General features: G+C 42.5%; 2 protein-coding genes across 3 annotated transcripts; one reads left to right on the top strand and one right to left on the bottom strand.

Moving 5' to 3' along the window:
- Positions 1 to 239: 239 nt before the first annotated feature.
- Positions 240 to 5,181, bottom strand: socs3b (suppressor of cytokine signaling 3b). Its single transcript, XM_058620216.1, has 3 exons — positions 4,938 to 5,181; positions 2,977 to 3,301; positions 240 to 2,856 (listed from the first exon to the last, which is right to left on the bottom strand). The coding sequence occupies exons 2-3, from the start codon at positions 3,070 to 3,072 to the stop codon at positions 2,299 to 2,301; spliced, it is 654 nt and encodes a 217-aa protein (XP_058476199.1). The 5' UTR covers positions 3,073 to 3,301; positions 4,938 to 5,181; the 3' UTR covers positions 240 to 2,298.
- LOC131448102 (CDP-diacylglycerol--glycerol-3-phosphate 3-phosphatidyltransferase, mitochondrial) lies at positions 4,658 to 27,930 on the top strand. Of its 2 annotated transcripts, none has more exons than XM_058620210.1 (11): positions 4,658 to 4,738; positions 13,679 to 13,892; positions 15,011 to 15,088; positions 17,475 to 17,574; positions 17,691 to 17,880; positions 19,083 to 19,261; positions 20,319 to 20,530; positions 21,394 to 21,685; positions 22,266 to 22,414; positions 22,548 to 22,678; positions 27,031 to 27,930. In XM_058620210.1, exons 1-10 carry the CDS (start codon positions 4,680 to 4,682, stop codon positions 22,665 to 22,667), a joined length of 1,593 nt encoding a protein of 530 aa, XP_058476193.1. In that variant the 5' UTR covers positions 4,658 to 4,679; the 3' UTR covers positions 22,668 to 22,678; positions 27,031 to 27,930. The 2 variants fall into 2 exon arrangements, with proteins under 2 accessions (XP_058476193.1, XP_058476192.1); XM_058620209.1 differs by lacking the exon at positions 4,658 to 4,738 and adding an exon at positions 9,468 to 9,626.
- The last annotated feature ends 37 nt before the right edge of the window (positions 27,931 to 27,967 follow it).

The following is a 27,967-nucleotide window of genomic DNA, read 5'->3' as shown; positions in this document are numbered from 1 at the left end:
AAGGCTCGCTGACCGAGTAAACATGGCTTTGTCTTACTAGGAAATCATGCTTGTCAATAAAGAACCTCATTGAGGCCCCGGCATTGCTGGAATACATACTCCCTCACAATATATTACAGTAAGTTAAGAGTTTATCTAGTCAATATTGACTTAGTGAAGTACGAGAGGTGGAAAAAAAAAAAGAGAGGCAGTTTAGAAGGCCAAGAAAAAAAAGAGAAGCAACACACAGGGCAAATGCATTGACTTTTGTAAAAATAGTGCTCTTTAATATAAATTATTGAAATATTTTAGAAATATAAATATGTGCAATGTTCCTTTTCATTTATTTTTTTTTTGTAATGCTTTGTCATTTCAGATAGTACAGCTTGTATTCTGCCAGACTAGTGGCCAGCCTTTTCACGAGAGTCTTTATAAAAGACAGATAATTCACATACACGCGTGCGCCGGCGGCACAATACATGAACAAAGTTGATGGGAGGAAACAAGACACAGATCTGACCAGAATTGCACATCACTATGGTAATTCTTTAGTGCTCTTGTCTTAAGTGGCCACAGTGAACAGGCTACTCCAATATGGATCACAGGTAAGTATGAGCACTGGTCAAACACAGAAAAAAAAAAGACAATTTTGATCAAATCCGAGTCTTATAGTCCACTTTACAAAAGGCTTTCTTTTTTTTTTTGTTTTAGTCTTGTGTTCCCTTGACATTCAGACAGACAAACCCAACTGCCCGCTCCTGCTGCAGAGGTAATGATTGGAACAGATTACAGGGATTAAAAACAGTTAATTTCCTCTTATTGCCCTTCATGAGTGGCTAGTTAAGAGTTCCAGGAGGGAGAGTACAGACAGACACACCAACACATTTTCACGAAAAAATAAGATCCAGGCGATAATGTTAAGAAGAGATTACAACAGCCGTCTACATAACAGAATTATTTTTTTTTTGACACTGGGCTTCTTGGCAAACCTGGATACAAATTAACAGGAGCAGTGTCCTGTTGAGCTGCTATCATTTCCTCTAAGTCTGGGACATCAATCCAGTCATTGTTTTTGTTTAGCTGTATACCAGTATGTCTCCTCCCCCTTCTCAGCCACCCTAGCCCCCCTGCCCATTTCTCTGTCCTCTTCAATTTCCTTTTCATAATCCCTTTTCCCACTCTCGGTCTCTCCTTCACTCAATCCCTCTCCGCACCCTCCCCCAATCTCTAGGCTCGTCGTTGTCGTCATTCCCTGAGGAGCGTTACAGTGTCGCTGACATATTTTCAGCCAGCCTAGACAAAAATAAGTTCTGATGTTTTGTTTGGTCCCGTGCCAAAGCTTTTGTCTCAGTAACAAGCTTTTGTCTGAGCAACAGAAGTCTGTTTTCTGTCACTGTCAAAAAGCACACAAGCAATGGTGAAACAGAAAGGGGGGGGAGGAGTAGCGGGCTCAGCAAAGAATGGCAGATGAAGGAGAAACATGAAAGAAACAGGAGAGGGGAGACGATGCAGTGTAATGTTTTTTTCAAACTCCCCTACACTGACAAATCCTACATGTGGGCCAGTACCTGTGTGTGTGTGTGTGTGTGTGTGTGTGTGTGTAGCTGGCATGCATGACCGCTCAATTCCCTTCAATGAGGCAACATTTGCGGGAAGCAGCGATGGAAACGTGTATGCACCATTACAGCACACACACACGGGGACAAACAAATGCAGTAAATTCTCTGATTTGAGGCTGTTGTTTGAACTTTGCCTTTTTTTACTCTGTAACTCGCCTTCTCCCCCTCTAAGCTCCTCTGCTCTGCGCCTCCTTTCTCTCTGTGCTGTGATCCAAACTGTTGCAAATGTCAGGCAGACGGGGAGCGAGCTGAGAGGTTTCTGTAAACCCACAGGAATCACTGGTGGTATATTGATCACGCCGTCACTGTCATCGTTAATATTGAACAATCTGGGTTAATCTACTACGAGGCTCTGCTCTGCGTCTGAGGCAGTCATAAGAAACACTGACCCTTGACCTCTGCCACTCACATTAGTGGTTAGTTTTTTTGCGAGGCAGGATGGGCGAGGTAATCACTGGTTACCCAAATTGCACTCCTCCTCATCCCAGACTCCAGGTTGGAGGTTTTCCGTCAGTGTTGACCATCAGGTCTGGGATAAGCCGATTCTGGCTACTACGAGAAACTAACCTCACATTAGCATCTAAAGCTAAATCTGGTCAGTCTCTGATGGCGCACATAATCACATCTGCACAAGAGACCTAACCTACGCCATCCTCTAAGCTGCTGGTCCATGTAGTGAGAACTGTGCAGTTCCAGTCAGTCATATAGGAGCATCATACTCCTCCAGGAAGTCCCGCAGCGTGTGTGGGAGCTGCTCTGCTCGCTCCGACCCCAACCGGCCTTGATTGTTCAAGGTCCTCCTGCACATGTGCTGCAAGGATGAAAGAGAAGTTGTGTGGGGCCTCCGCAACTCCAGGGGAATCCTCTCTCCACCGGTGTGTATCAGATAAACACTGCGCCCTTTCATTTCTGGCTGCCCTGAATTGCCCCCACATGCCCCTTCTCTACTTCTTCCAGCATCCAGCCCTTTGCCCATGTAGTGCGCTATGAGTTTCAGCACGCAATCAAACTGCGGGGGCACTTGGGTGCTTTGGGGATCGGGCTGCAGGAAGAATCCACCTTCCTCACTGTGTATTCGCAGGTTCTTGGTTCCTCGGGGCGTCTGCACAGACAGGGTGAAAAAGTGGTGGTGGTCTGAGGAGTCCCGGACCAGGAAAGTGCCAGGTGGTTCGGAGCACAGCAGGGAGCTTGCTTCTCTTCCTCCAACAGCTCCCCAGTAAAACCCGCTCTCCTGGAGCTTATGCAGTGCACGCATCACCTGAAAGAGAGAAAGGGCGCCATTATTACATTATTACGTTTTATGTTATTCTTTCCCTAAACACCTCAATAACACACACACACACACAGGTGCTCCTCTAAAAACACAGGTGTGACTGACCTGTTGATAGTGTGCATGTGAACTGAAGGGCTTGTAGTGATGTGGGGTAAAGTTGGACCCCTGAACTCTGCCCTGCGTTGGGGGAACGCTGCTCATGGCGAGGGGGTTGCGTCCATGGCCCCCTGCCTCTGCCTGCTGGTCGAGAGGCAGGGGGCCCAGTGCTGGAGAGCAGAGGCTGACAGGTGGATGGGAGTTTGGGGCAGAGGGGGAGGAAAGAGAGGGTGAGTGGGGCGAGGGGTGCTGGGTCACACACCGGGTCCAGGGCCCCGGGGCAGAGGAGTCTGATGCATCCAGAGAGGGGCTGGGATAGAGCACCTAAACACAGCTGCAGGTAGAGGATGAAGCACAGATGAGATGTTTCCCACGACATACAGACTGAGGCAACACATTCATAAGCAGTGACAAATCAGTGAGCTCCCATAACATGAGAACTACATAGACCGTTGTCCCACGCATTACCATCATCCTTTGCGCTACACTAGCTGACTATAAAGATCAAGTGCGTGAATGCCGGTGTATAGAGAAGATGAAGGACAGAGATGAAGAGATCACAAGATGTATCGATTAATGTAAAGTCAAAGACCTATGGCCATTTTTATTTGAAGGGACAATGATAGAGATTCAGAAGTATAACATACAGTCACTGACAAACTCAAGTCAAACACCATTAGCAGCATGCTACAAGGAAGTTATACAGAGCTTCAATCGGAAAGCATCTCACTCACCATTGACAGGTGGAATTTACAAGCTATTTACAGCTTAATTACCATCACAATACTGTGAATGAGGGCTGCACAACATAGTGACACTGCAAAAACTGCTTTAACTGCGATAAATGTGAACTGTTCCTAAATGATCATACAGGTAGCTAGTTGTTTGGTTTATATATATTATTTTCTCCCCATACATAGCAGCACAGCAAATCCTCAGACCCAAGAGAACATTGGGAACAACTTGGGATTTAAATTGTTTACAACTGTTTTCATTTTTTTCTTTTACATACAAAACCCACATTGTTGGAATGGAAATAATGCATTACATTTACTCAGTGTCTGCACAGGCCTAAGTGAGGTGAAGGAAGCTGAGAGGCAGTAACACTGTACAGATAAATATTTGTTCATTAATCGCAAGTCCTTTTATCTTAATGTTCAACACCATTGCATGTGACGTTTTCCTAACATCTCTAACATTACTGCAGTAATATGTGGACACATTTCATACTGTGTATACTATAATATATAAAATAAATGTACAGTGAATCCAATAACAATATTGCAGTAAATATTATACCATGCATACCACAATTACGCAATATCTAATTGACTTGTTACCGCGATTATTATATCGTGTATTTTTTATTTTTTTGGTTTTTTAACATCCCTACCAGTTTGTATTTAATTTAAATGAGTCGTCGCTTCCTCGCGCTGTAGCAGCCAGACAGCAACTGGATCCATTGGTTTCATTTCTATTCGATCTGTCGCACCGCAACAAGGGGTATCAGAAACGGGGTCACAGTGAAAGAGTCCGGCGCGCTTTATCCCCCCCTTCCTCCCCCTCTGCCACCAATAATAACGCCTCGTTTTCCGCTGCTCGGCCACTGCCACAGAGGCCACATTCTCCGGTTTCACTGTGGCTTAAAGCGGTGTCCCGTCTGGAGTCTGGAGAGGAACTGAAGCCGGCGTCGGTGCGGGACATATTCAGGGATGAGTGTCGGCTGTAGCCGCCGGAGGCGCCATAGCGTTTCTGGACCGTTACTGATGAAGTGAGTCCAGTGTGTGTGAGAGTGGCGTAAAAAGCGCCACAAAAATGTTCGCTTCCAGCCGCAGTGCACCACACAGATACACACTGTACATAACAACGGCACCAGGCAGTCTCCCTCTGTCGTGCTCTCTCACTTCAACCACGGACAACAAAACCGCTTTCTCTGCTCTTTTTTTTTTTTTTTTTTTTTTTAAACTTACCTTGCGGATCTGTTGAGCCGCGTACCGCAGCCGCGCGTCGCCAAGGGAGAAGATATGCAAACTACCCGAGAGTAGTGCTAGATGTAATATTAACTCAGGCATTAAAATGCAAAGAGAAATATCCCAAAAAGTGTGTGTGAGTGTGTCTCTTTCCTGAGCGGAGGAATGTGACGGAGGTGCCTCTCCAGTCCCTCCGTGAGTGTGCGTGTATGCGTGTGTGTGTGTGTGTGAGTGTGAGTGGAGGAAGGTTACTGGAGGTTGTTCCAGAGTAAAGCCGTAAGGCTCCGCCTCCTCCGCTCTTCCAGTAAGAACACCCGCGCACGCGCTCGCATGCGCGCACGAAGAACAAGAACACGTGCGCGCGCTTCACTTCTCGGCAGATTGCCAATAAATAATCAGCGCGATCTTTGCCGGGCTGTTTCCTGGTACTGGCGGGTTCCCTTCTCGACAAGGTGAAAAAGTTAAAAGCAGCATGTGATGTGGAACAATATAGGATAATATTCAATAAAAAAAGAATATGGTGAGTGTTTATGGGTGGGAGTTGTCTTCCTTTGTAGCACACAGACCATATATATTAAACTATATAGTCTCCTCCTCATAAAAGCTGAAGTATTGCTGTTCATATTAAAGCCTGCTCCACACTGGAGGATGTTCAGTCCTAACACAACAAACACGAACTTGACATCCAATTTTCAGTGTTTTAATCCTGAGAAAGCACAAACTAGACACCCAGTCAAGCCCAAAAGGACCACACATTTCACATTTAATCAGACAAATTCAGGGAGGAGATTCCAGGGATTTGGGATCTCACGGAAACCTGCGTGATTTAACGCGACTTCAGAATATAAACAGACATGGAGGCGTGTGTGCGATGTTTTGTACTGAGAAACGCAAAAAAACAACAACATGTAAAGCATATTAAACATGTTTAATATTTATTATTTGAAAACAGGAAAACTGTCTGAAGCGTCCGATGATGTTAAAATCCTGTCTGTTAATCCCTCACACTAAAGGATAATTTGGCCAGATAATAAGACTATTGACAGACACTGAATTTACTTTCCATGGCCATGTTTGTATTCATGTATAATTGCTTTAAAATTGCTGTACTTTGGGATTTTTTTTAACAAATGTCTCTTACACTCAAAAACCACCACAAACAAATGGGTCCCAGAGTGAAAAAAACTCCGGTCTTCTTGCATTTGGAGTTTGTACACATGTACAAATATGTACATGCTCCTTCATGCACTTCTTCTTTTTGGTGTATTCCTGTGGGGGTGTTACAGCGCCACATACAGGCCTGGCATATGTACTACAGTACAGGGTTTTAGAGTTGTTCTAGGAGTTTTGTGTGAATGAAGAAATTTCTTCAAAACAATGCTATAATTTGAACATGGAGTTTCACAGAGCAATTAGAAGTTTTAATTTTTTAGGCCTGAAGTAATTTTCTGTTTCACAATAATATCACGATACAACGATTCTGTGATAATCCATACATTGCACGAGAGTCATGTAGCGATACATCACGATATCTGTCTAACTGAAGAAAACAAACAAACAAAAGTGCAGGATTTCTCTATTTATTCACAACATAGAGAACAAAATGCATAAAGTCTATGTATTGAACGTGGATGGAGCATCTCTTAACGTAGCTTTCTCTGCCATTATACCGCCGTAAACTCCCTCTTCTTCGGCCAGGTGATTTCCCTCATTCATTTGAGCAGCGCCACCACAAGGTGACATCAAGTAGCGACACCTGGTGAGTGAAACTGACAGGGACTGTTTACTTTAGAGTGCATTCATTTGTTAATTAAATCACTGATATTAGACCCAATCGACCATCATATTGCACAAGGCCAGACAACGATGTCACCAAATCGATATTTTGATCAACCACTATTCACAACAATACTTGCTGCCCAAATGGACAACCCAGCAAAAGACCTTCACCCATGGTGAAGCAAAAGCCTTAACATAAAAAGACAAGAGAAATTAAAGTACCTCAATAAAGGAGTTCTACCACAAATATTAGACTATTTATAAGTAAAGCAACATCTTGTCTTAGGTGCTGCTGTAATATATTAATTTCTCCATGAATATTCCTTGAAAGAGTCAAATGAAAGAACTAGACACTAGACTCGAACGGCACAAACCTCTGCCAAGACAGCTCAGTTTCCCACAATGTCAGTACAGATCAAGATCAGCATTTCCACCAAGCTACACAGGAAAATAGACCGACTCTGTATACCAGTTGAGGACGAAATTATTATCCCTCCCTATGTAAATTTCATTGATTTAAAAGGTATTTCCCAAGTGCTGTTAAACAGAGCAAAGAATTTTTCACAAGGCTTCTTAAAAATACTTCCATTTATTTGCACAAAGAAATTAAATTATTCCACAACAAAATAAAAACTACCAGGGTCAAAATTATTAGCCCCCTTAACTGACCTTGTTGTGAAGTGATTGTAATGTTTAAAACCTTTAAAATCAAGTTAAAACTGAGGGTTATCTCCCAATTTATACACAGTATAAAATCTTCAGTAAGGGTTTGAGCTGTCACTTGAGAACAAGGATTGTTGATGCTTACAAAGTGGGAGAGACATATACAAAGTTACAGAGGAAAGTAATTTTGAGATCATTTTAAAAATGAAATGTCTTTTTTTTTTGACAACATTATAAATTATTAACATCTGACCCAGTATGACGTGGCTAGTGTTTAGTGATAAAGTCCCTCAGGCTCTCATGCTGTGTCAGGAAGTCTCTGACTTACTGGTAGTGCTCTTGAGCAACAATCTGCCGGGCTGCCTGACCTGAAATACTCGGTCGCTGCTTTAACACTTAAATACCCCACCCCCATCCCTCTCTCCTTTGTTATTTTGTGTGTGAGCATATTGTAGATTATTATCATAATCCACTCATGTATGGACAACACTTAAATGTTTTATCAGCTCAGTGAAGCCATTGTTATTAGGTATTTAGGTAATTACTAGAGTGATGTTATTATAAAGTGGAATTATAAATGCAAGCTATCACAAGGACCCAAGCAGCACTTTACAACAAAGGAGACGAAAAAACTAAATATGCCTCTACAATTGAACATGAGGGCAGCACCATAATAAGTAAAATAGTTTTCTTTGTCAGTTGAGTCATGACGATTGTCAAAAACTACATCATATCAGAACTGTGGTCATAACATGGGTGGCACTAATTAATACTGATTCCATGCCACTAAACACAATTGTCAGTCAAGCAGCAGTGTCATTAGAGTATAATAATGTGGATCATCTGGTTGTTCTGCAGGGGAGGGAGAGTCTAATTGTAATAATACAATCAAATTTAAACACAACATGCTTCGTGCAGCGTGACTGAAAACCTGAGGTTACACCAGGTGACATGGCTGATGAGGGCCAAGCAAGTGCTTCCAGGAAGCCATAATTATGTAAAGGTTAACAACTGGCAGAGGTGATGCTTGCTTCGTGTCGTGCGTGCGTGCGTGCATGCACACACGTTATTGTAAATATTAGGTAAATTTAACAAGTTATTTAAAGGGACCCCAGCACAGAAACACACAGAGAAAACTCTTTGTCTATTATTTGCCTGACATATTGACTTGTTGTTAAAAGGAATTTAGTTAAGTACAAATTGTTTATTAAAAATAAAAAAAATTAAACTCAAATTCATTTTATAAACAGGTGTTAAAGCAGCATAATAATGCTGAAACTATAGTTTGAAGACAAAGCAGCACATTTGAAAAGTTGTAATTATAATGTTTGTCATATTTGCGTGAAAAGTAACAGGAATATTATCAAAAGCACAAGCTTGTGTTTAGTCTATCATAGTCATAATTTGCAAAGTCAATGGTGACTTTCATTGTCAAACCAATGTAGAAGATAACATAATGGAATTAGGAGTAGCTTACATATGTGTCTGCAGTGTGATGGTAAGCCTTTTTAACATTTAATCACCAAGTTTGACTATCTGGCATTACCATTACAGATATATGCGACATCATTCATTTTGACTTTAATTGGAATTTAACTGTGACTGAATTATAGTTGTGTAGATCTATGACTTCATTCGTACTAGTCAAAACTACAGTTTCAGATATCCAGAATTCAGTTTTTACTAGTCAAAATGACACCACTTTAGTCATTCATGTGAATGGGGTTTTGTCATCTATAATTCAGTTATAAATATCCACAATTGTAGATATCAACTTCATGCTGACTATCTGAAACTTAATTCAAGATATCCAAAACGGACAATGTAGATATCTTCAATAGAGGATAATTAAGGATATCGTGAATGACAAACCGCGTACACATGAATGGCAAAAGTGACGTCATTTTGACTAGTAAAAACTCAATTACGGATATCAGTGACGTAATTTTGACTAGTTAAAACTGTAATTGTAGACTAGTAAGACTGACTTTGCACATATTGGTAGTGAATATCCTGTCTACCGATTAAATGTTAAAGAAAACGCTTGCCATAGTAGTACAACTGCTACTACTGACGGTGAACAGTGTGTGTGCTGTCAATAAAGTTAATTCAAAGCGTCAGTGCTGCACCAATGGCGGCTCCCATGACATGGAGGAGGCTGGTGTACTCCGTGTACACACCGGCTGTCGCCGGGGTTTTTACACGAATATCAGACCGGATCTTCCGTGCAAGAGACCGACGAAGAGGGTAAGAAGCCCGGGTTACCCACCGACACACAGACGCGAGTGTTAGACCCGCGTTTAGCTGCCATAGCTGCACTAAACAGAGCTACAAATGCTAATGCATCCGTTATCGGACACTCTCCTTCTGTCTCACAGTCGTGCTCTGACTCTGTCGTTGGTGTTTGTTTACGTGTGTCCACGGAATCGTGGCATGTCTGCGTGAAATGAGTGTGTTCACAGTAATGTACAGTAGTGACAGCAGAGTAACGAACTCCCCGAAGCTAACAGTCAGTCCTGCACACAGCAGCTCACCTTCACACATCAGACGGGATGTTCCGGTTGTTGTGGCATTTTTTTTTTCCGACCCTGAAACGTGACATGTGAAGGACACCCGTCATTTATACTGCGGCCAAGTCACGTGAGAGGAAGTCAAACTTGACAGGCGATGTCTCACGTTAGAGACCTTCGGCTCAAGTTTGTCCTGTCATTATTCATGTGAACTGGGAAACAATATAATTATGAACTTAATTATTGGTGTGGGTAACGTTTTTGCTTAAGTCAACATATTGTTTTGTGTCAAAATTCTTTGCTCTTGTCATTTTTAAATTACATACTATTTTTTTTAACTTATCTAGATCAGTGGTGATCAAAAAAGTAAAAAGAGAAAATGGTTAGGTTCAGTATGGTACGCTATGTATCCTTTTGCATTTCCATTGGCAACAGTACAATAATAACCGGCCCCAACTGTTGCATTTTAGACATGACAGTCAGCTGATGGTGGTGTTTCGTCAACGCCCGCAGTCTATTCTTAACAAAGCTTGACGTCTTGTTGAGACAAACAGCCACAACCAAGCAGAAAAAAACAAGCTGCTAGTTGTTGTCTGCTGTGTCACGTTCTATGTCGTTCAGTTACTGTTCTCATATACACTAGTATAGCGAAATTAGATTAAGATGGAGCGAGAGATAAGGTGACTCTAGTTGTTATTATTTATTATACACAGTAGAATAGTATTTCTAATTTTCCTCCAAGTACCACTAGAGGAAGCTTGCGTACCACTGGTGGTACACCTACCACAGGTTGAGAACCATGGATCTAGATCATTCTGGCCCTTTGCAAGTCTATCGCCACATTATAGTCACATTATATCCCCAAGTTATGTGAAGAATTAACCTGATGGTACTCATTTATTTCACCACTGGACAGAGATGGATGTTGTCTTCACTGTTGGAAAATGAGTGTAAGGTGAAGATAATGAGTACGTTCCGCTTTTGAAAAGGAAATTAAGTTTGGGCATTGAGTCTAGTTTGACCCTGAAGTAATCAGTCACTGATCTACCTATCGTCTTTGTTAGATATCAAATCAAGCCTCTATCTATGAGAAGAATGAGGATATGATAAATTCCATAACAATCCTACACGTATGTTTCTCAATCGGGGATTTTTTATTTAGTTTTGAGGAATTATAACAACTTTCTGCCGTCACTTGGTTGAAATCAGGAGGGTGATGGTACACTCATATACCAAACAACTCCTCTGTTCACTGACAATTACTCACTGAAGCTTTGGTTCTGTATTTCTGTATTTTTGGTTCTGTATTTCTTTGTAGCCTGTGGTGGGTTTTAAAGCATCTCATCTCTGTCTTGAAATACTACCATTGTCACATAATGTCATAGGGCGTGCCTTATCTCCAGTCACACTCTCATGTCTCTTACCACTTCCAGAACATTGTAAAAGAGGTCATCGAACCACATAGAATTAGTGTATCGTAATTGTCCTTTGAGATAACGTTTGTAATTTGCAGTCCTGTAAAATACGGATATCTTAACTATAAGGATATATCAACAGCTGTGTTATTGCTCAGTGAGTAAAATGCGTTCTTATGTTTGGCACTCGCTTCATAAATAACAGGGAAATCCCCTCTCTGTGTTCACAGCAGCACAGTGGCTTTGGAAAGAAGCAGGCTACTTTTTTTTCTTCTTTTTTTTTTTGTTTTAAAGTGACTTTTATTTTCTTCAATGTATTGTAAGTGGCCTTTGTGCTTCAACTCCAAACCCAAACATACACCGAGTGCATGTGTACGTGGGTGTGCGTGCTGACCTTTGGTTGTAAGGAATATAAAGGAAGAGCGTAGACTTCCAGTCTGTGAGGCTCACAGTCATGTCTTGGGTTAACACTCCGCCCCGTCATTATTTAATGTGGCTGCATGCTCAAAAACAAACTGTGATTTTAGGTGTGACTCCAGTGATGGGGTGAATCTTAGGACACAGACAATGAATAAGTTGCACAAGTTTAAGTTGTGACCTTAAAGGTAATTGCATGAATTACTCTCTTATGGCTAGTTTCTATCACTGTGTTGAATCGGCACCATAGATATGGTGACACACACTACCACAGCAACCAGATTGTCTCCAAGTCAATTAAAAAAAGAAAACCCTGAACATTATTGCCCTCATTAAAGACGGGTGTGTTGTGTTGTACAGTGTGAGTTACCTGATGTTTACCTGATACACTGCCAGCTGTACTGTACCATTGAGTGTTCAGTGTGCCTGTGGGAATCTCCGGCACATGACACTTGGGTCTGCTGGCATCTGCAGAACAGCACAAAAACACAATATCCATTGTTTGTCTATGATACATGGCACAAGTGACACATTTTGTGTGACCTAGTCTCCACAGGCGAGTAGGAAATAAGAGATATCTGTGTTGATGTTTTCCTCCAATCTTAGACATTGAGAAGCAGTGGGGTACATCCCTGACTGGGTCACCAGCCGGTCACAGTGTCAATATACAGCATTAAACAACCATTCACACTCCTGTTATTCTAATCCCAATGTTGGGGCCAAGGTTTTGTTTATTTTTTGGTCTGAATGAATAAGGTGTAATTGGTAACTCCGGGGTGTGGTCTTCATCATCCATTTCTTTGGAACAAAGAGGGAGAGCCCTCGGCTCTCATATTTCCTTTTGTTGACAGTCATAATGTTATGTTGCATAAAAGTCTTTAAACGCATCGGGCCTGCAGAATGATACTTTTACACACTCCTCCACCCAATCTGCATGTTTTTGGATTGTGGGCGGAAGCTGTAGTCCTTGAAGAACACCTCGCAAACGTGCGGAGATTACATGCAAACTCCTTACAGTTGAACTTGGAATTGAACCAAGACCCTTCTTGCACCAGGGCTAACCACTGGACCTCTGTGCCACCCTCCTTGTGTAACTTTAACTGCTGTCTTTATGCTTGTTGGCGCATTGGCGGCGTGTTACTCACTACTTCCACTTTCAAACACAGTGTGTTGAATTGTATTTTGGACATATTAACATTCAGATCTGATGATGGTGCAACAGGAAAAGTCAGCGGACTATGAAAGTCTTTACAATTCAGACAATGTATGAAAAACATCACAGAGTGAACACTATTCTCTTCATTTTTGGATGGATAAAAACATTTGTGCCGTTAACCTGAATCGTCGAACCTCGTCCTGGTGGCGAAGAGATAGCGTAACTTACTCCAATAGTTGGACTGTTGAGTCAGCAACTGCCAAATGTAAATAATGTTTTCATATGTTTGCCATTCTTTTTGGCACAAACTCCTCCCACTGTTCAGATGGAAGGTATACAAGGCTCCTTTCATTCTCAAGAGAGAAGTCGCAGAAAAAGTTGAATATGAGTATAAATAACAAAACATTTAACAGTAGCAGTCATTTCCAGACCATTTTGTGTATGAATTATTAAAATCAGGTGAAGATAACAACCACACATGACGAAAACAACAACAACAACAATTGTTGGAAATCACTGATTCAGCATTTGCTACCTAATAGCATTGTTAAAGCCAATGGAGGACCAGTATAGAGGCAGATGGTGTACTTTTTCTCAGTTTTAACATCATGCCGCAAAAACAAAAAGTGTCTTTTTTGGCTTAAATTCTGCAAATGCTGAAGTGCAGTTGAAACATGAGGCGATCGACGTCAGAAGGAATCCTCCTCTGGAAACTATTCATCTCTGTACAAGAGTTGATAGATTTGTTGATACACTTCTACACAGTCTTACTCAATTGTCAATTTCCTCGTTTACCTCCAGCTCCTCCGTGCTGCTGCTGGCCCCGCTGCTAGCTGAAGCTGACCCGTCCCCGAGTCGGGCTGTGAGGCCCTCGGGGTCAGCGGGGGATCAGAGCAGTGGAGACGGCCTCTGCGCTCACTTCCGATGGATGGCGGAGCACGTACCAGCCTTCCGGGTGCCCGGAACCCACATCCACATTCTCACCTCACCTGACCAGTTCTACCAGGCCATGAAGGTAGGGTCACTGCCAAAAAAACAAAACAAACAGTTTGCTGCAAAGAAAGTTTTCTAAATAAATAAATAGATAAAGACAGAGATGTAGCTGGATGCATTTAAAGATGGTGCGTGCCAATCTTGATTGTTATCTGTATGTACACGCAACAAATGTTTCAATAAAGCTAATTAAGGAGATATTATTTTCCCAGCAAATGTTATGACGGCGTTGAACTTTGATTTATTATATTGGAGATTCTGTTTTTTTAACACATTGTTACGCCTTTTCTATGGCGATGACAGGAGTGTGTGTGAATGGGTGTGCTTCGGAAAGACATGTCATTTGTTTTCCTGACATTTCCTCATAGCTTGGACTTCAAGGAAGGTTGAGTGATTGTTTTTGTGGTATTAATAGTATCACTTTTGACACACACATTTGCAAGCTTCTCATTACTAATTGTCATCGGGCTGCTTGGAGTTGTAAATCATGATTCCACGAGGAGATTTTGTCGTGCCTCCAGCACAAACAAAGAAGGAATTTGTGTGGTTATGTTGCTGAAACTGCAGATATAAAGAACAGAAAGGATGACGCACGTACGCGTGGAAACTAAATTACACTTGCTGCATCACAGAGTGATCCATGTTTTAGCTTAAAAAATAAAGCCCAGTTTTTCATTTGTGGTGAGCCGAGCTGTGCAGATCATTTCAGTCCATATGTGTGGACTTCATTGCTGCGGAGGCGAATGGGATTTTATTTGTGGTGGTGTTCAAAATAATGCTGCAGCAATAAGATGAATAATTGATTCATCAGCAGCTGATATTGAATTGATAATTAATTACTTCATTTTTTCACAGCAATGCTGCCAGACATTTTATCAGTCGGACTAAAAAGGAGTAAACACCTTTTGATTGGAGCTGCTTTCTGCAAAACAAATGGTGCACCATTAGATTTGTTTTTGTTTTTTTAGCAATGCTGGAACACATCCAGAAATGACTGCATTATGCAGTTAAAAAAATTTACTATCTGCTAACAGTCCATCATTTGATAGAATCAAACCTTTGTGACTTTGAGTCGTCATAACCTCGCGTGCTTGTTCAATACTCTTATTCTGTAATCGTTGTTTTTAACTTTCACCACAGGATCGAATCCAGACTGCAAAGAGAAGAGTGGTGATGGCCTCGCTGTACCTGGGAACAGGTCAACTGGAGCAGGAGCTGGTGAGTGTGTGCGTGTGTGCGTGTGTGTGTGTGTGCGTGTGTGAGAGAGGGAGAGGGAGAGGGAGAGAGAAGCAGTTTCACAACTCAAATTTACATTTCTGGGTAATTTGGTTTTGGGCAGGTGAGAACAATGCCATCGCACACTCATGTCAAGTAAGTGGATAGAGATGCCAGAAATTGTGAGTCAGAGCCTCTTCCAAGAAAACCACTGTGTGGTTTTGTTCAGACTGAAAATGTTCTCCAGGCCAGTTACAAGGAAATACCTCAAAATGCAAGGGTTTATGGGTACATGGAGACCAGTGTTGGCATGTGATAGCCCGATGTCCTTCATGCTTGGAAAGCCTAGCATAACAATGTTAACCCACAGTAAACCACAGTCTGGACCGATGCTCATATTCAGCTGTTTTTCATGGTTGTTTTTTCGGTACGAGCAGCAGGAGTAGAGAAGAGGGTGAGTTGCATAAAAAAAAAAGGCAGAGGCAGGTCCGACATGCTTAATTACATATAAAAAGCATTTGAATCAACTGCCAAACCCCGTAACCTCACAGGATGATGGATTACTAGAAACGTGCGTCAAAAAGGTAAGGTCTGTCCACATGACTGTGATGCTTTCAAGCCCAGGTTGGCTCACAAATGGCCACAATGAACTCGGGGGGTCCATTCAGCAGAAGAATACGAGCCATGTCGTGTGTTGTGTGGTTTAAATGGAAGAATGCAAACTGTCCCAGGCTCGACACAAAGGAAAACGTGACTTCTGCCGACAGTCACGCCTGCTCAGCCTATTTACTCAAGTACAGGTGCAGCTGATGAGGAAACGTCTGAATGTGAGCTGTAATGTTTATCTTGAGCGTGCCGTATAGTAGATAAAGTAAACACACTTAATAAATAACCTTCAAAGTTCATCAGTAAAATCATCAGTAAAGGGAAAGTGCACACACACAAGGACGCCAATGTAAACACACACTCACTACTATGGTTGTTACACACCGTCCCTTTGTTCAGTACATGGGTGTCGATCGAGTGCCAAGAAATGTAGAAATGCAGGAACGATGAAGCCGGTGAACCAGTCAACCTAGATGTAAATAATGCAAATTTCTAATTTAAAAAGGCCGACTACAGAAGCTCACTAACGTCAATGATACTCGAGTTTTCAGGCCACGGATAATATTGATATTTGGATGCTGAATAAAATCAATAAATGTCCAAAAATTTAATAATAATATGTTCAGTAGGTTATTAAATAGATGCTGTTGTTTGTACACTTGACAATTCAACCTCTAAGTTATTTTACTTTATAGCTTAGCTATGTTGTGTAAACTGTACAAAAAATAGGCCGTGAATATGTTTTATAAGTTAAATTAATATAAAAACTCAAAGATTTAAAATCAAATCAGTTGTCCCGGAGTCTTCATGTGTTCACAGAATGAATCCATGACTCCATATTTATTGCAGTGATTCGGGGCTCTTATTATATTTAAGTGTATACACTCACACATCTCACAGTTAAGTGCGTCCTTCCCAATGTTTGATGGGGGAATAAACAACCCGCTTTTCTTCTCTGATCTACAGCGGTCATGTTAGGAGTCATATCTGGACCCTGTGGTCAGTCGACAGCAACTCCTGTGACTTGTTCAGTCACGAGAACAAACATTTTCTGTCTAGATTCACTCATAACATTTCAGACAAATGTTACACAGCTTGATGACTAAAATGCTCTGCTGAGAGAGGGAAACTGCGTCTGCTGAGATTTCCCACTCATTGTCTGATTTGCTTCAGAGGAAACTTCAAGGACTGGCAGCGCTGGTGGCGCTGAGATCCCCAAAGAGCTCTTTACTGGGAAGAAGAAATGCCTTACTGGCATGAAAACGGGCACTCTAGGGATGACGTACAGTTTAATGAATGCATTTGGGCACCAGATGCACAATTTAGCTGCAAGTGTAAAAGAAGGAATTTACTGCCAAATAATCATTATTATGTTATGATCGTCTTTCTTTCTTTCTTTCTTTTTTTTACATTCTCTCAGAAAACAGTCAACTTTCACACTGTTATTTCAGTAACGTTCTGATGTCACGATGTCAGATGCCGCTCTTCCAACGCAAGCTTCAATTATTCTGCTGTTAATATCTTGGAGTTCGACGTTGATATGGTTCACCAGTCAAACCGGAGCTAAATGAAACCAGTTTACCTTGTTTACCACTAGCTGCTGAAGCCTGGGCACTGGCAGTAGGTTGTTTATCTGTTTATCTGGATCAAACCCCCTGTGGCTGTCTCAAGTTCTACAGCATCGAATTTAGATCCTTTTCATTTTGAGCTGTACGTCATAAATCTCATGCCAATCTAAATGGGCGCAGACGTCATTCAGCCCCTGTTTTGGTTTTTCCTTCAGGTGGACTGTATGGAGGACGCTCTGCAGCGCTCACAGGACCACAGTCGCTCTCCTGACCTGAAGGTCTCCATACTGCTGGACTTCACTCGTGGATCACGAGGTTATTGACACGTGTTGTGCCATATTTCTTTTTGCACTATTATGCTTCTCCTCATGCTGACTGTGTCTCGTCATCGTCGTCGTTGTTGTTGTTGTTGTTGTGTGTGACACCTGCAGGGCAGGTGAACTCGAGGACCATGCTGCTGCCGTTGTTGCGGCGCTTCACCTCTCAGATGCGCGTCTCTCTCTACCACACTCCAGACCTGAGGGGCCTACTGCGGCTGCTCGTGCCGCAGCGCTTCAACGAGACCATCGGGGTCCAGCACATCAAAGTGTATCTGTTTGACGACAGCGTTATCATCAGCGGGTATGCAGACTCTTGTTCAGCAGCGTGTCAGTGTGACCTTTTTATGAAGGCCTTCAGTCCTCCCTCTTCCTCTTCAGCCCTGTCTGCTTTCAATCACATTCTGGTCCGCTGGTAATTCTGTGTAACCAAAGCGCAGGTGTTAACTGTCTTTTCTCGGAAATGTTCTCAGTGCAGATTTCGACATATGCAGAGAAAATAGGGAAACAGTGGGTGAGCTCCAAGCACAATGGGCACGGTGCCGTTTGGCTGAATGTGGTTTCCACTCCATTTCGGCTCAGCACACAAAATGGCACATGGTGCTAGCCTGCTACATAAACCGTGAACTACGTGTGTCAGGCAAAAGAAACGAATAAGCATGTCAGGTTATGCAGAAGAGAAGGTGACCTCTATTATTTGCTGTTTTTGACAATACAAATCCCTTTTCTCTAAGAAGAACAGTCGTCCTGCTTGAAGCAGACAATCTAAAACACTCCAATAAAACCATTAAAACCCAGGTTGTAAATTTCACTCCAGTGGAGCCTGTTAGTGAGTGATGTTATCTTGAATCATGACAGACGACAGATGATTGGCTTTGCGGCTTCAACGGTTTTAAGAGGGGATGCTTTTGATTTCACTTTACAAAATACTTTTATGGCTCACTGACTGTTTAAAATAAGTATACTAATTAACTACTAATTAACTAATTAAAGTACAAATAGTCTCTGACTGGTTTAGCAACAATTTACCAGATCCTTGAAGAAGCTGTTATGGCGTGAGTTGTTTGTTTATTTGTAGCCTCAATAAGTCAATTCTTGACTTATTTGACTTGAAAGCCAAGTCAAAATAATTGCATTTGTTGTAGGTACGTATATTTAGCCACGCTAACACAACAGCTTCACTTTCTGCTGCTCGTAAGCTGACGGCGATGCAAAGTCACACCTGCTGCCCAACAATGTTTGCTGAAGGAAGTACAAGCACAATTAAACATCATTATTATTCTTTTTTGATGCAACCATTAAGCATTCTGAAGGAGCATACACACATGACCTGCCTTTGACTGCAGCTCACTTCAGAAGGACGTGGTTTCAGTAGAAAAAAAACCTTACAAGTGAACGCTCTGTGCGTTGAAACCTCACACCTATGTTTTCCCCTTTCCTTCCTCTCTTTCCTACTTTTCCAGTCCCTCAATTGTTAAAAATCTGTCCCGCTCTGTCTTCTTTCAGGGCCAACCTGAGCGACTCGTACTTCACTAACAGACAGGATCGCTACGTGCTGCTGGAGAACTGCAGGGACGTCGCCGACTTCTTCTCGGACCTGGTGGAGGCTGTGGGAGATGTTTCCCTGCAGCTTCAGCCCGACAACTCAGTCTCCATGCTGGAGGGCATGGTGCACCCGTACAACGGTAAGAAATGTAACGTGTCTGTGTGTGTGTGTGTGTGCTGTCAGATGTTTACACCCCCCCCCCCCCAACATGTTTTGACACTTCTTGGTCAGTTACGGTGGCACTGACTCAGTTTTTAGCAAGAGGAGCCGATGGATTTCGCTAATGGGGCTTGAAAGCTTAGACAGGCAAATAAATGATGGTTTTGTGTGTGTGTGTGTGCGCGCGCGCGTGTGTGGACAGCCAGAAAGATGTAGAGAGCTCTTGCGGTTGGGTAACCATGCAGCCGGATATGAAATTGTCAGGATTTTCTCTGCACATACTCATAAACACACACGCTCGTACACTGTATCAGTAACTCGAGCGCAGACTGCCAGGATGTTAGTTTGAGGGATGAATGACATCATGTCTGCAGGACTGGACCTCAGTGGTAACAAACACCAGGAATAGAGTTGTGATGTCACAGTGTTGCTGGAAGATGATATTTAGTGGGAAGTGTGCACACGCACGCGCACACACACACACACGCACACGCACACGCACACACAGGTTTGCGCAGCTATTCTTCTGAGGACATTCCATTTCATTTGAACAGCCTGAACAAAGCCTTATCGCTTTCCTAAACCATAACCAGTTAATGCCTAACCTTAACCTTAATCTCACTACAATTTAACTGTTAGCCCTAACACTTAACCGTTTCCTCGTAAATTAGGTTCTGCCTCATTAGGACCAGGTTTTGGTCTCCATGGGGACTACTGATCCCGACAAGGACAAGTTTTATGCCAGGAAAGGTTCTAAAGAGTCGGCAAATACAGGCACACTCAGACATAATGCATTCCCGAGACCCTTACCATCTCAACTAAATGCTGAACCCTAACCTTTAACCTAAACCCAATTCTGGTCAAGGTCAAGACTTGGTTTTAGTGTTGTTAAAACCAAGTCTTGACCTTCAACAAGTCCTTGTAAGCAGGTGAGTTGAGAACATTGTAACCCAGAGATCAGTTTGACCGTCTCCCACAGCTCTCCCCCCCACTTATTTTTGGCCATGTGTGTGTGTTTGTATCGCCACAACAACAAGGCAACAGACAAGACTTTTCAGCCGTGGCAAGGAAGCGAATCATGGAGGTCGTGAACACAGCTCACGTGAGGCAGCAGCTGCTGAGCCGGTCGGGTGATTCGGAGGACGGGGGGATGAGCGAGGGCGAGGGGGAGGAGGAGGAGGACACCTGGGTGTTTCCTCTGGTGCAGATGAAACCCGTGGGCATCAAGGTGGACGAGCAGGTGACACAGGTGAGGCCTCGTCCCTGAGGTACAGGGACCGTAAAACCCAGTTTTGAGAAGTTGTCAAACATGAAATTATGCAAGAATTAGTGACAATTAAACAAATGGAGGACTCCTTTACTCACCACTGTCTTCCCAAGTGTACCAGTGATCTATGGTGGCCTTTGCATACCATTTTTCTTCCTGTGCAACGTCCCCTTCAAAATGCACACGCTTTGACTGGTCTGTAGAGACATGGCGGCACCTTGATTATGCACTCGCACAAATAGTATAATAATGTCGTACATTACATTTCTGTTAATAGACCCTCGTAGATGTTACACACATGACCTTTAACTTCAGTCTTGTACAGATGATCAGACTTTAACTGCCTTTTTTTAAATGATAACAAATGTGGCCGTGACATGTTTTTGCTGGGAAAAGCACAGGTGTTCGTGATCACTTTAACGACGTCAGTTCAAATAAGTCGGGACGGTGTGAGTCAGCCGTTCACCCCTGAAACAGGAAGTTGAATGGAACTCAGCCGTCATTAGTTTGATTATTTACACCTGTGCTCCTCCCGCTGTGTCCTGCTAAAATCATCATAAAACAGGCCCATAAATACAAATAACTGCTTGTTTTTTTTAAAAAGAAATTTTAATGTATATAAACACAACAATAAACAGATCTTCTACCCAATTTGTAATAATTAAATCATATTAAACTGAGAATTGCTGTAAGAATCAGTGAAGTCAGTCCAAATGAATAAGTATAATGTCTCTTTCTGTTTAACAGCACGTTTCCCACACAGTTATTTAGAAAGCACATGAGGATATAGATCCATGGCTGTAACTCATCTTTCTTCACTTCCCGTCTCGCTCCAAAACCTCCAGCGCTTGCTGAGGGACGCCGGGCCAGACTCCACCGTCTTCCTAACATCGGGTTACTTCAACCTGACCCAGGCGTATATGCGGCTGGTGCTCGGCGCTGGAGCCAGCTACCGCATCCTCACCGCCTCCCCCGAGGTCAACGGGTTCTTCGGCGCAAAGGGTGTCGCCGGAGCGATCCCCGCGGCGTACGTTCACATCGCCCGGCAGTTCTACAGCCAGGTGTGCCAGCTGGGCCAACAGGAGCGGGTCCACCTGCACGAGTACCACAGAGCACAGTGGACCTTCCACGCCAAAGGTGAGATTGAACAAAAGCAGCTTTTATTTCCCCTGACATTATAATGTGGGGGAAAATAGTGAAGAGCTGAAGAGAGTTCATTCCTCTCCTAATATGTTAAAGAAAGAGGAAGAAAAATCCCCGGCTCTGCCTGTTTAACTGGATCTGCTCCAAAAGTGAATTGGTTCTCCCTTGGTTCATGCCTCACCCATTCACAAAAATGTCATGGAAATCGGTTCACTCTCAGTGCACAAGGACTGACTTTGACTTACGTCGAAGTCACGACTCACTGTCCGGATGAGTCCTGTTTGGTTGAGTGAAAACAATAAAAACATCACTCTTGCTGCTCCTCTCCCCGCTCTGCTGTTCTACTTGTGGTCACAGTGGTATGTAGCGTGAGAGAGGACGGCTCATGCAGTCATTCTGTCATAGCCTCAGGACAAGGATGTACACTCAGTCTCTCTCATTCTTTGGGGTTTTGGATCGACGCTGGGGATTTCTGCATGTGCTTCCTTTTAGTTGTGGTTTGGGGCCGACAGAAAACCCTGCTGAAAGCAGCTCTCTGAAGAATTACCTCCTCACTGGCTTTCCTCTCCTGCAGGTCTGTGGTATTACCTCCAGGGGCAGGACCGGCCTTGCCTCACTCTAATTGGCTCCCCTAATTTTGGTTACCGCTCAGTTCACCGTGACCTAGAGGCCCAAATTGCCATAGTAACAGAGAATGAGGAGCTGCAGAGCCAGCTGCAGGAGGTTGGTTTTTTTTTCCCACTTTTCTTTCTTTTCTTTTTTTTTTACATTTTCAACCACATTGAGAAATGATGATGAGTGAATGAGTAACTCTTGACTGAATACACACCTGTGTTTGAAACTCTCTCTCATACAGGAGCAGGAGATGTTGTACCAGCGCTCCACTGAAGTGTCCACCTCAACGTTTGAGCGGCCAGACCGTTACGTCAAACTGTGGGTGAAACTGGTCACGCCCCTCATCAAGAATTTCTTCTGAGACACGATCAGGTACAAACATGTGCACACTCGCCTCACGTAAAACAACTCAAATCTGTGGATTTTGTTTGGTAACTATTGTTTATTTAAATTCTGAAAACAGATGTTTTTCTTTCCTATGAAAACTTTTCCTTATCATAAGTTCCGCGCAAGCTGGTAGGTAGAGCTCACAGATTTGTTCGCTACTTTGTCGTCTATGTTATAGAAGCGGAAATACTTCCACATCCTGCTTTTCAGGCGCTTTGTTGTCCCAGTAGTTCGTCCGTGTCTCCCATTGTCACCACATAACATCAATCTGCGCTCACGGCTCCCTCTGCTTGTACAACTTAGTAATTCGTTCAAACTGGCTGATGCATTTTTAGGCTGTGTATTTTTAGGCTGTGTATTTTCAACGAGAACAGGTTTTTTTAAGTGTGTCTTTGAATTATCACCTGGTGACGCTATCTCAAGTTCGCAGAACAATCCATTCGTTATCACGAGATAGCGGCCCTTTATCGTAAGGGGAGACAATTTGGCTTTTTTATTGGAACGATTGGAAAAGATTTATAACGAGCACGGTCAACCCCACGTACACGATGAAAGGCGCATGAGGACGCGCGGTCAACTGCTGTGGATCTCCTCACTGCTGTCGTCACCGTACCAGAAATAAAGCAAATAGAAAGTTTAGTTCATACATTTCTCTCTCTTGAAGGGTTGTTTAGGTTTTAGGAGTGTGGTTGTATGAGTCATTGACTCTCTCAGTGCTGGGAACCAGCTTTGAGTTATAGTCGCTCAGTCTCGCTGATAACGTGGCCGCAGGTGGAGACTCGAGGAGAAATGGATCACAGCCAATTAAGGAAACGGCTCAGCAAATAAAGCATACTGCTTTATCTCACCTTTTTATATCCTGTCTGTGTTTATAAACCACTCACTGTCCTGCACCAAAGTCCAACTGAGAAAAGCAGCGGGTTTAGTGTGCAGTCACGTGAGCTGCTGCTGCTGCTGCTGCTGCTGCTGATGATAAATTGGAGGATTTCTTACAACTTTCTGACATTAACTCGGGAGAAAACCGAATAAATATCCCTCCCCCGACAACATCACAGGGCTGCGAGTGATTCAGAGATGATACCATTTTCAAAATATTGAATGACCACACAGTCTGACGCTGACTTTACAAGAAAACCCACAGGCTTGGATGATCGAGTAAAAGTCACAGTCGTAATAACATGCAGCAGCACCCCCACTGCTTCACTGCTTTTCACTTTGATCGACTGCACTTCAATGTACACAACGCAACAGGGCAAACATTAATAAGACGCTTACTAAGCAGCACAAGGATTTTGACACTTTACTTTGTCGCTCATGACAGATTCTTGAGGTCGGTACAAGATGTCACTCAAGGATTTTGACAAACAATCCATTGACTAAGTGAAAAGTAGTCCGGCCATGCGTGACCTTCTCCTCACAATGATAACAATATGTAATGGAGCACATATAAGCAGAGATGAACAACACACACGGTTACACAATTGTGAAAATATAAACAAGACACAAGCTGCGATAAGTCTGAGTTCAAGTCAATTCTGCTTTGTTTTCTTTCTTTATTTATTTATTTTTTTGGCTCAGCAGACAAAATACAGCCAGGAAAACACACACACACACACTAAAACAGGCTGTGGCTTCTTAAAAATGTCTGCAGTCATTGTGGTGAGTCCACAATCACAGGTCCCGTCCCCGTCTTCCCAGCAGCCCCGCTCACCACGGTGAGAGCGGGGACAGCGAGTCGGCTGATTCACTCCTGTCGAGGGGGTGAGTCAGCGCGGCAGCGTCAGGAGCAATGATCTGTCAGTTGTGGTCTGTGTTTGCCCCCGAGTCCTGTCAGGACACGGCGAGGTGAACTCACGTGGGTTCACGAGGCCCCGAGGACGAGTGTTTGACAAAGTGTCACGTGTCAACAACAACAACAACAACAACAACAACAACAAGTCACTCGGGTCATTTTGTGGGACAAGGTCAAAAACTGTGGAGATTTCAGCTTCACACTGAGGGAAGGGAGGGTGCACTCAGCTGTTCCTTAGAACAGGAAATGTCACAGGCTGGATAGTGACGGTAAATGGGTGGTGTCTTATCACTACCTGGATCTGGAGTCAAGAAAAAAAAAGAGAAAAAAAAAAGTGAGTTATCTGTTGCCAAAAGGAAACGGCCATAAATAGATCGTATTTCAGGGCTTGTCAGTCACAAATACGCACGCGGCACCAGTGAAAATACCTCTCGTGGTAATGACTCCATCAGTGGAAAATTGATTGTGAAATGATGCAAATGAGCGCCGTGCGATCTCGTGCTGACAGTCCCGTCTGTGTTTAGTATTAAGTCAACAACAGCAGAGAGAGAGAGAGAGAGAGAGTTCTTCCAGCGTCACACGATACACAGTCTGTGAACTCCAGTTACAAACTCTGTGTTTCACTGATACTGATACGGACAGCTGGTAACTTCAGACGACACATGAGAAAGTGCACTCAGACAAACTTTGTCACATAAACGCATGTTAAAATGAAACGGAACATTGTCGTTTTAGTTCACACGCCAAAGAATGGATACTTTTTTATCAGTCTTTCCCAGAGTCTGGGTTAAGACCCAAACATGAGTCACAGGAGATGTTTTTTTTTTTTTTTTTTGCTTCACCAAATGAAACTTTTTCCAGCCTTTTGCTTAAGATTCTTTTTAAATAGCACCTGCATAAAAAGAAATATTGATTTAATGTTCAAACCTATATCTCTTAACTATTCAAAATGTAGATGTTAAAGTCTGTAACATTTCTACAATGTTCTGAGTGTTACTTTACATTATGTTACATTATGCTGCTTCATTTTGTCTAAAATGGGGAAACACCGGTGTTAGTGGTGAAAATTCAGTCTGGAACCCTGTTTGTTTTCCCTCTTTGAACTTTGGTCCAGCCACAGCGTGGAGGAGAACTCAATAAAAGTTTGCTCCTGTAGATGTTTGAAGGATGAGGCTGCAAATGTTCAGTATTTTTAAATTCCCAGACCACCAATAAAGCCATTCACCTCTAACGTGCACCGTCTTTGCAGCCCAACGCCACGGAGCTCCACTGCTGAAGCTGTAAAAACACGTTTATCTGGCAAACGCTGTGCACTGAACGACACGTTTCTTCATTAAATCAACACTATTACTTTTGTGGCATAGCAATGTCTTTCTGTCCGTGCCTTGTAATGTCATTTAAAACTTTCACTTTATTAGGTACACCTGTGCAACTACTCAATCACTCTAATGTTTGCATATAGTCAAGACAACGTGCTATTTTAAACACAGTTCCGGAAAAAAGAAGGTGAGGACACATTTAAAACGTACACCAAAAAGTGCATTAGGAAAATAATAAAAGTCCTTTGCACATCTCAAAGTGCGTAAAAAGGTGCACAGAACTAGCTGTAACTATTTGAAATCATCTCGGGTGCATAAAGTGCATAAAAAATCATAAATATTAGACAAAATGAGGTCATATACGACCCAAAAACATCTCAAAAGCTGCACAGAACTGGCAGTGACGTGTGTGCACTTTTACCGCTTATCTCTCCCCCCCCACCTTTTTTTTTTTGGTATTCCCGTCACAGGAAAAAACAAAACACACACACACACACACACACCTCCAACAATAGCTTTGCTGGTTCAAAGGACAAACAGTCTTCTATTGTTAGAAGCTTGTGACAACAATGTGGAGTCTCGCCAGAAGCTTCTCACAGCAGAGTTGTGTAGAGTTGTCTGTTGGTGTCATTGAAGAATCATCACCAGGAATCCTGGTTCAACTTAGCTCCTGTGGTTGTGTCGGACCGGTCTGCCCTCTAGTGGTGGGATTACAATCTACCACCGTTATTTGTATTTTATACATTGAGCTTCAAGTTTGAGTTGATTCATTTAGAAAGTGTGAGGTTGTGGGAAAAGTGTGATGGAGTCACACACCATTTAATCCATTTTGTAATTAACTTAAAGGGCTGTTTCACCTATTTTTCCACTTTGAACAAATGAAGAATAAACCTAAGGTCCAGATGATGCGGCTGTATTTTAGTTTATTTTCTTTTAGCAGTTGAGGTGGTTTTATTGAGGATTTTATTTTACTCTTTACACAAACCAAATATCTTTTGTTTATATACATCTTTTGCTTTAATATTTTTAGGGTTTATTTTAGCATTTTGTAGATAAAACTGTTAAATCAAGACATCCGCTTATAAAGGTCCTGAGGTTTTTGAAAGACCATCACAGAGATCCTCAGACTCGCCTCACATCCTCCATGAGAACGATGAACCACAACAGTAGTACCATCGATAAAAGACTCAAGAACATTGCATCTTATGTTGTGTTGTGTTTTGCAGGAAGTGAACGGCGTCGGGTTTCCTCAGCCCCCCCGAGACTGAAGGTCTGGATGGAGTTTGGTCTGCTCCAGAACCAATGCTGTGGGTCACGGGAGCAGAACCCTCCACACACCCTGCATTTAGATTGTTTATATATACATACACATTTCATGTCATCAAACTGGTGCATTTCTGGTTAAAAACAAAAACAAAAAATATTGTTCTCCTGCACGCACGTACGTGTTGCACGTGTGACAAAGCAACAGCCTTCATCGGTGAGTGTACCTGAATGCCACGCAGGTGAACAGATGGGTGTGGTGAAGCATTACAATTCCCTAGAGAGCCTTAATAATAGTTTTTAAGAGTTCATGGGAGTGTGTTTACAGCCCTGCCCACAAGCAGTCATCAAACATAACTGTACAGTGTCTCTGTGTCATTATCATTGTAAATAAAAGGATGATGTCATGAGTTTATAAATGACTCTCAACGTGCGACTCTTTGATTTGGTGATCGTCCTGGAAACATTTTTAGAAAGAAGACCAGAATTTTACTTCCCGTCGTCGTTCTCTTTTTAACCAAATCAATCATTTTTCTCCACTACATTGAAAATCTGAGTTTTGACTTAAGGTTTAAAGTTAAAGCATTTTGTTTCCATTACTATGATAAAAGGTGTACACAGAGGCTTTCAGAATGTGCATCATAGAGTGTCTTATATTCTTTTTTTCAGCCTAAGCTATAGGTGATATGATGAAATAATTTTTTTTTTCCCATTTTCACCAACTATAGAAACACATGAGCAAAAAGTAAAAAACAAAACTTTCGAAATCGTATTGAATTTGTGAAATTTGGAAATATGTCACTGTTCAAAGACTGCTTGCCTAATTTTTATGAATAAAACATTTTGTGACTTCTGCACAATTATCGCGACTCGTTTGTTTTTTTAATATGCTATATAAAA

The sequence above is a fragment of the Solea solea genome, chromosome 21 (genome assembly GCF_958295425.1).
Source record: "Solea solea chromosome 21, fSolSol10.1, whole genome shotgun sequence".
In the NCBI taxonomy this organism is placed as follows: Eukaryota; Metazoa; Chordata; class Actinopteri; order Pleuronectiformes; family Soleidae; genus Solea; species Solea solea.
The sequence above is the reverse complement of the archived record's forward strand: the minus strand, read 5'-3'. Positions and strand labels throughout refer to the sequence as shown.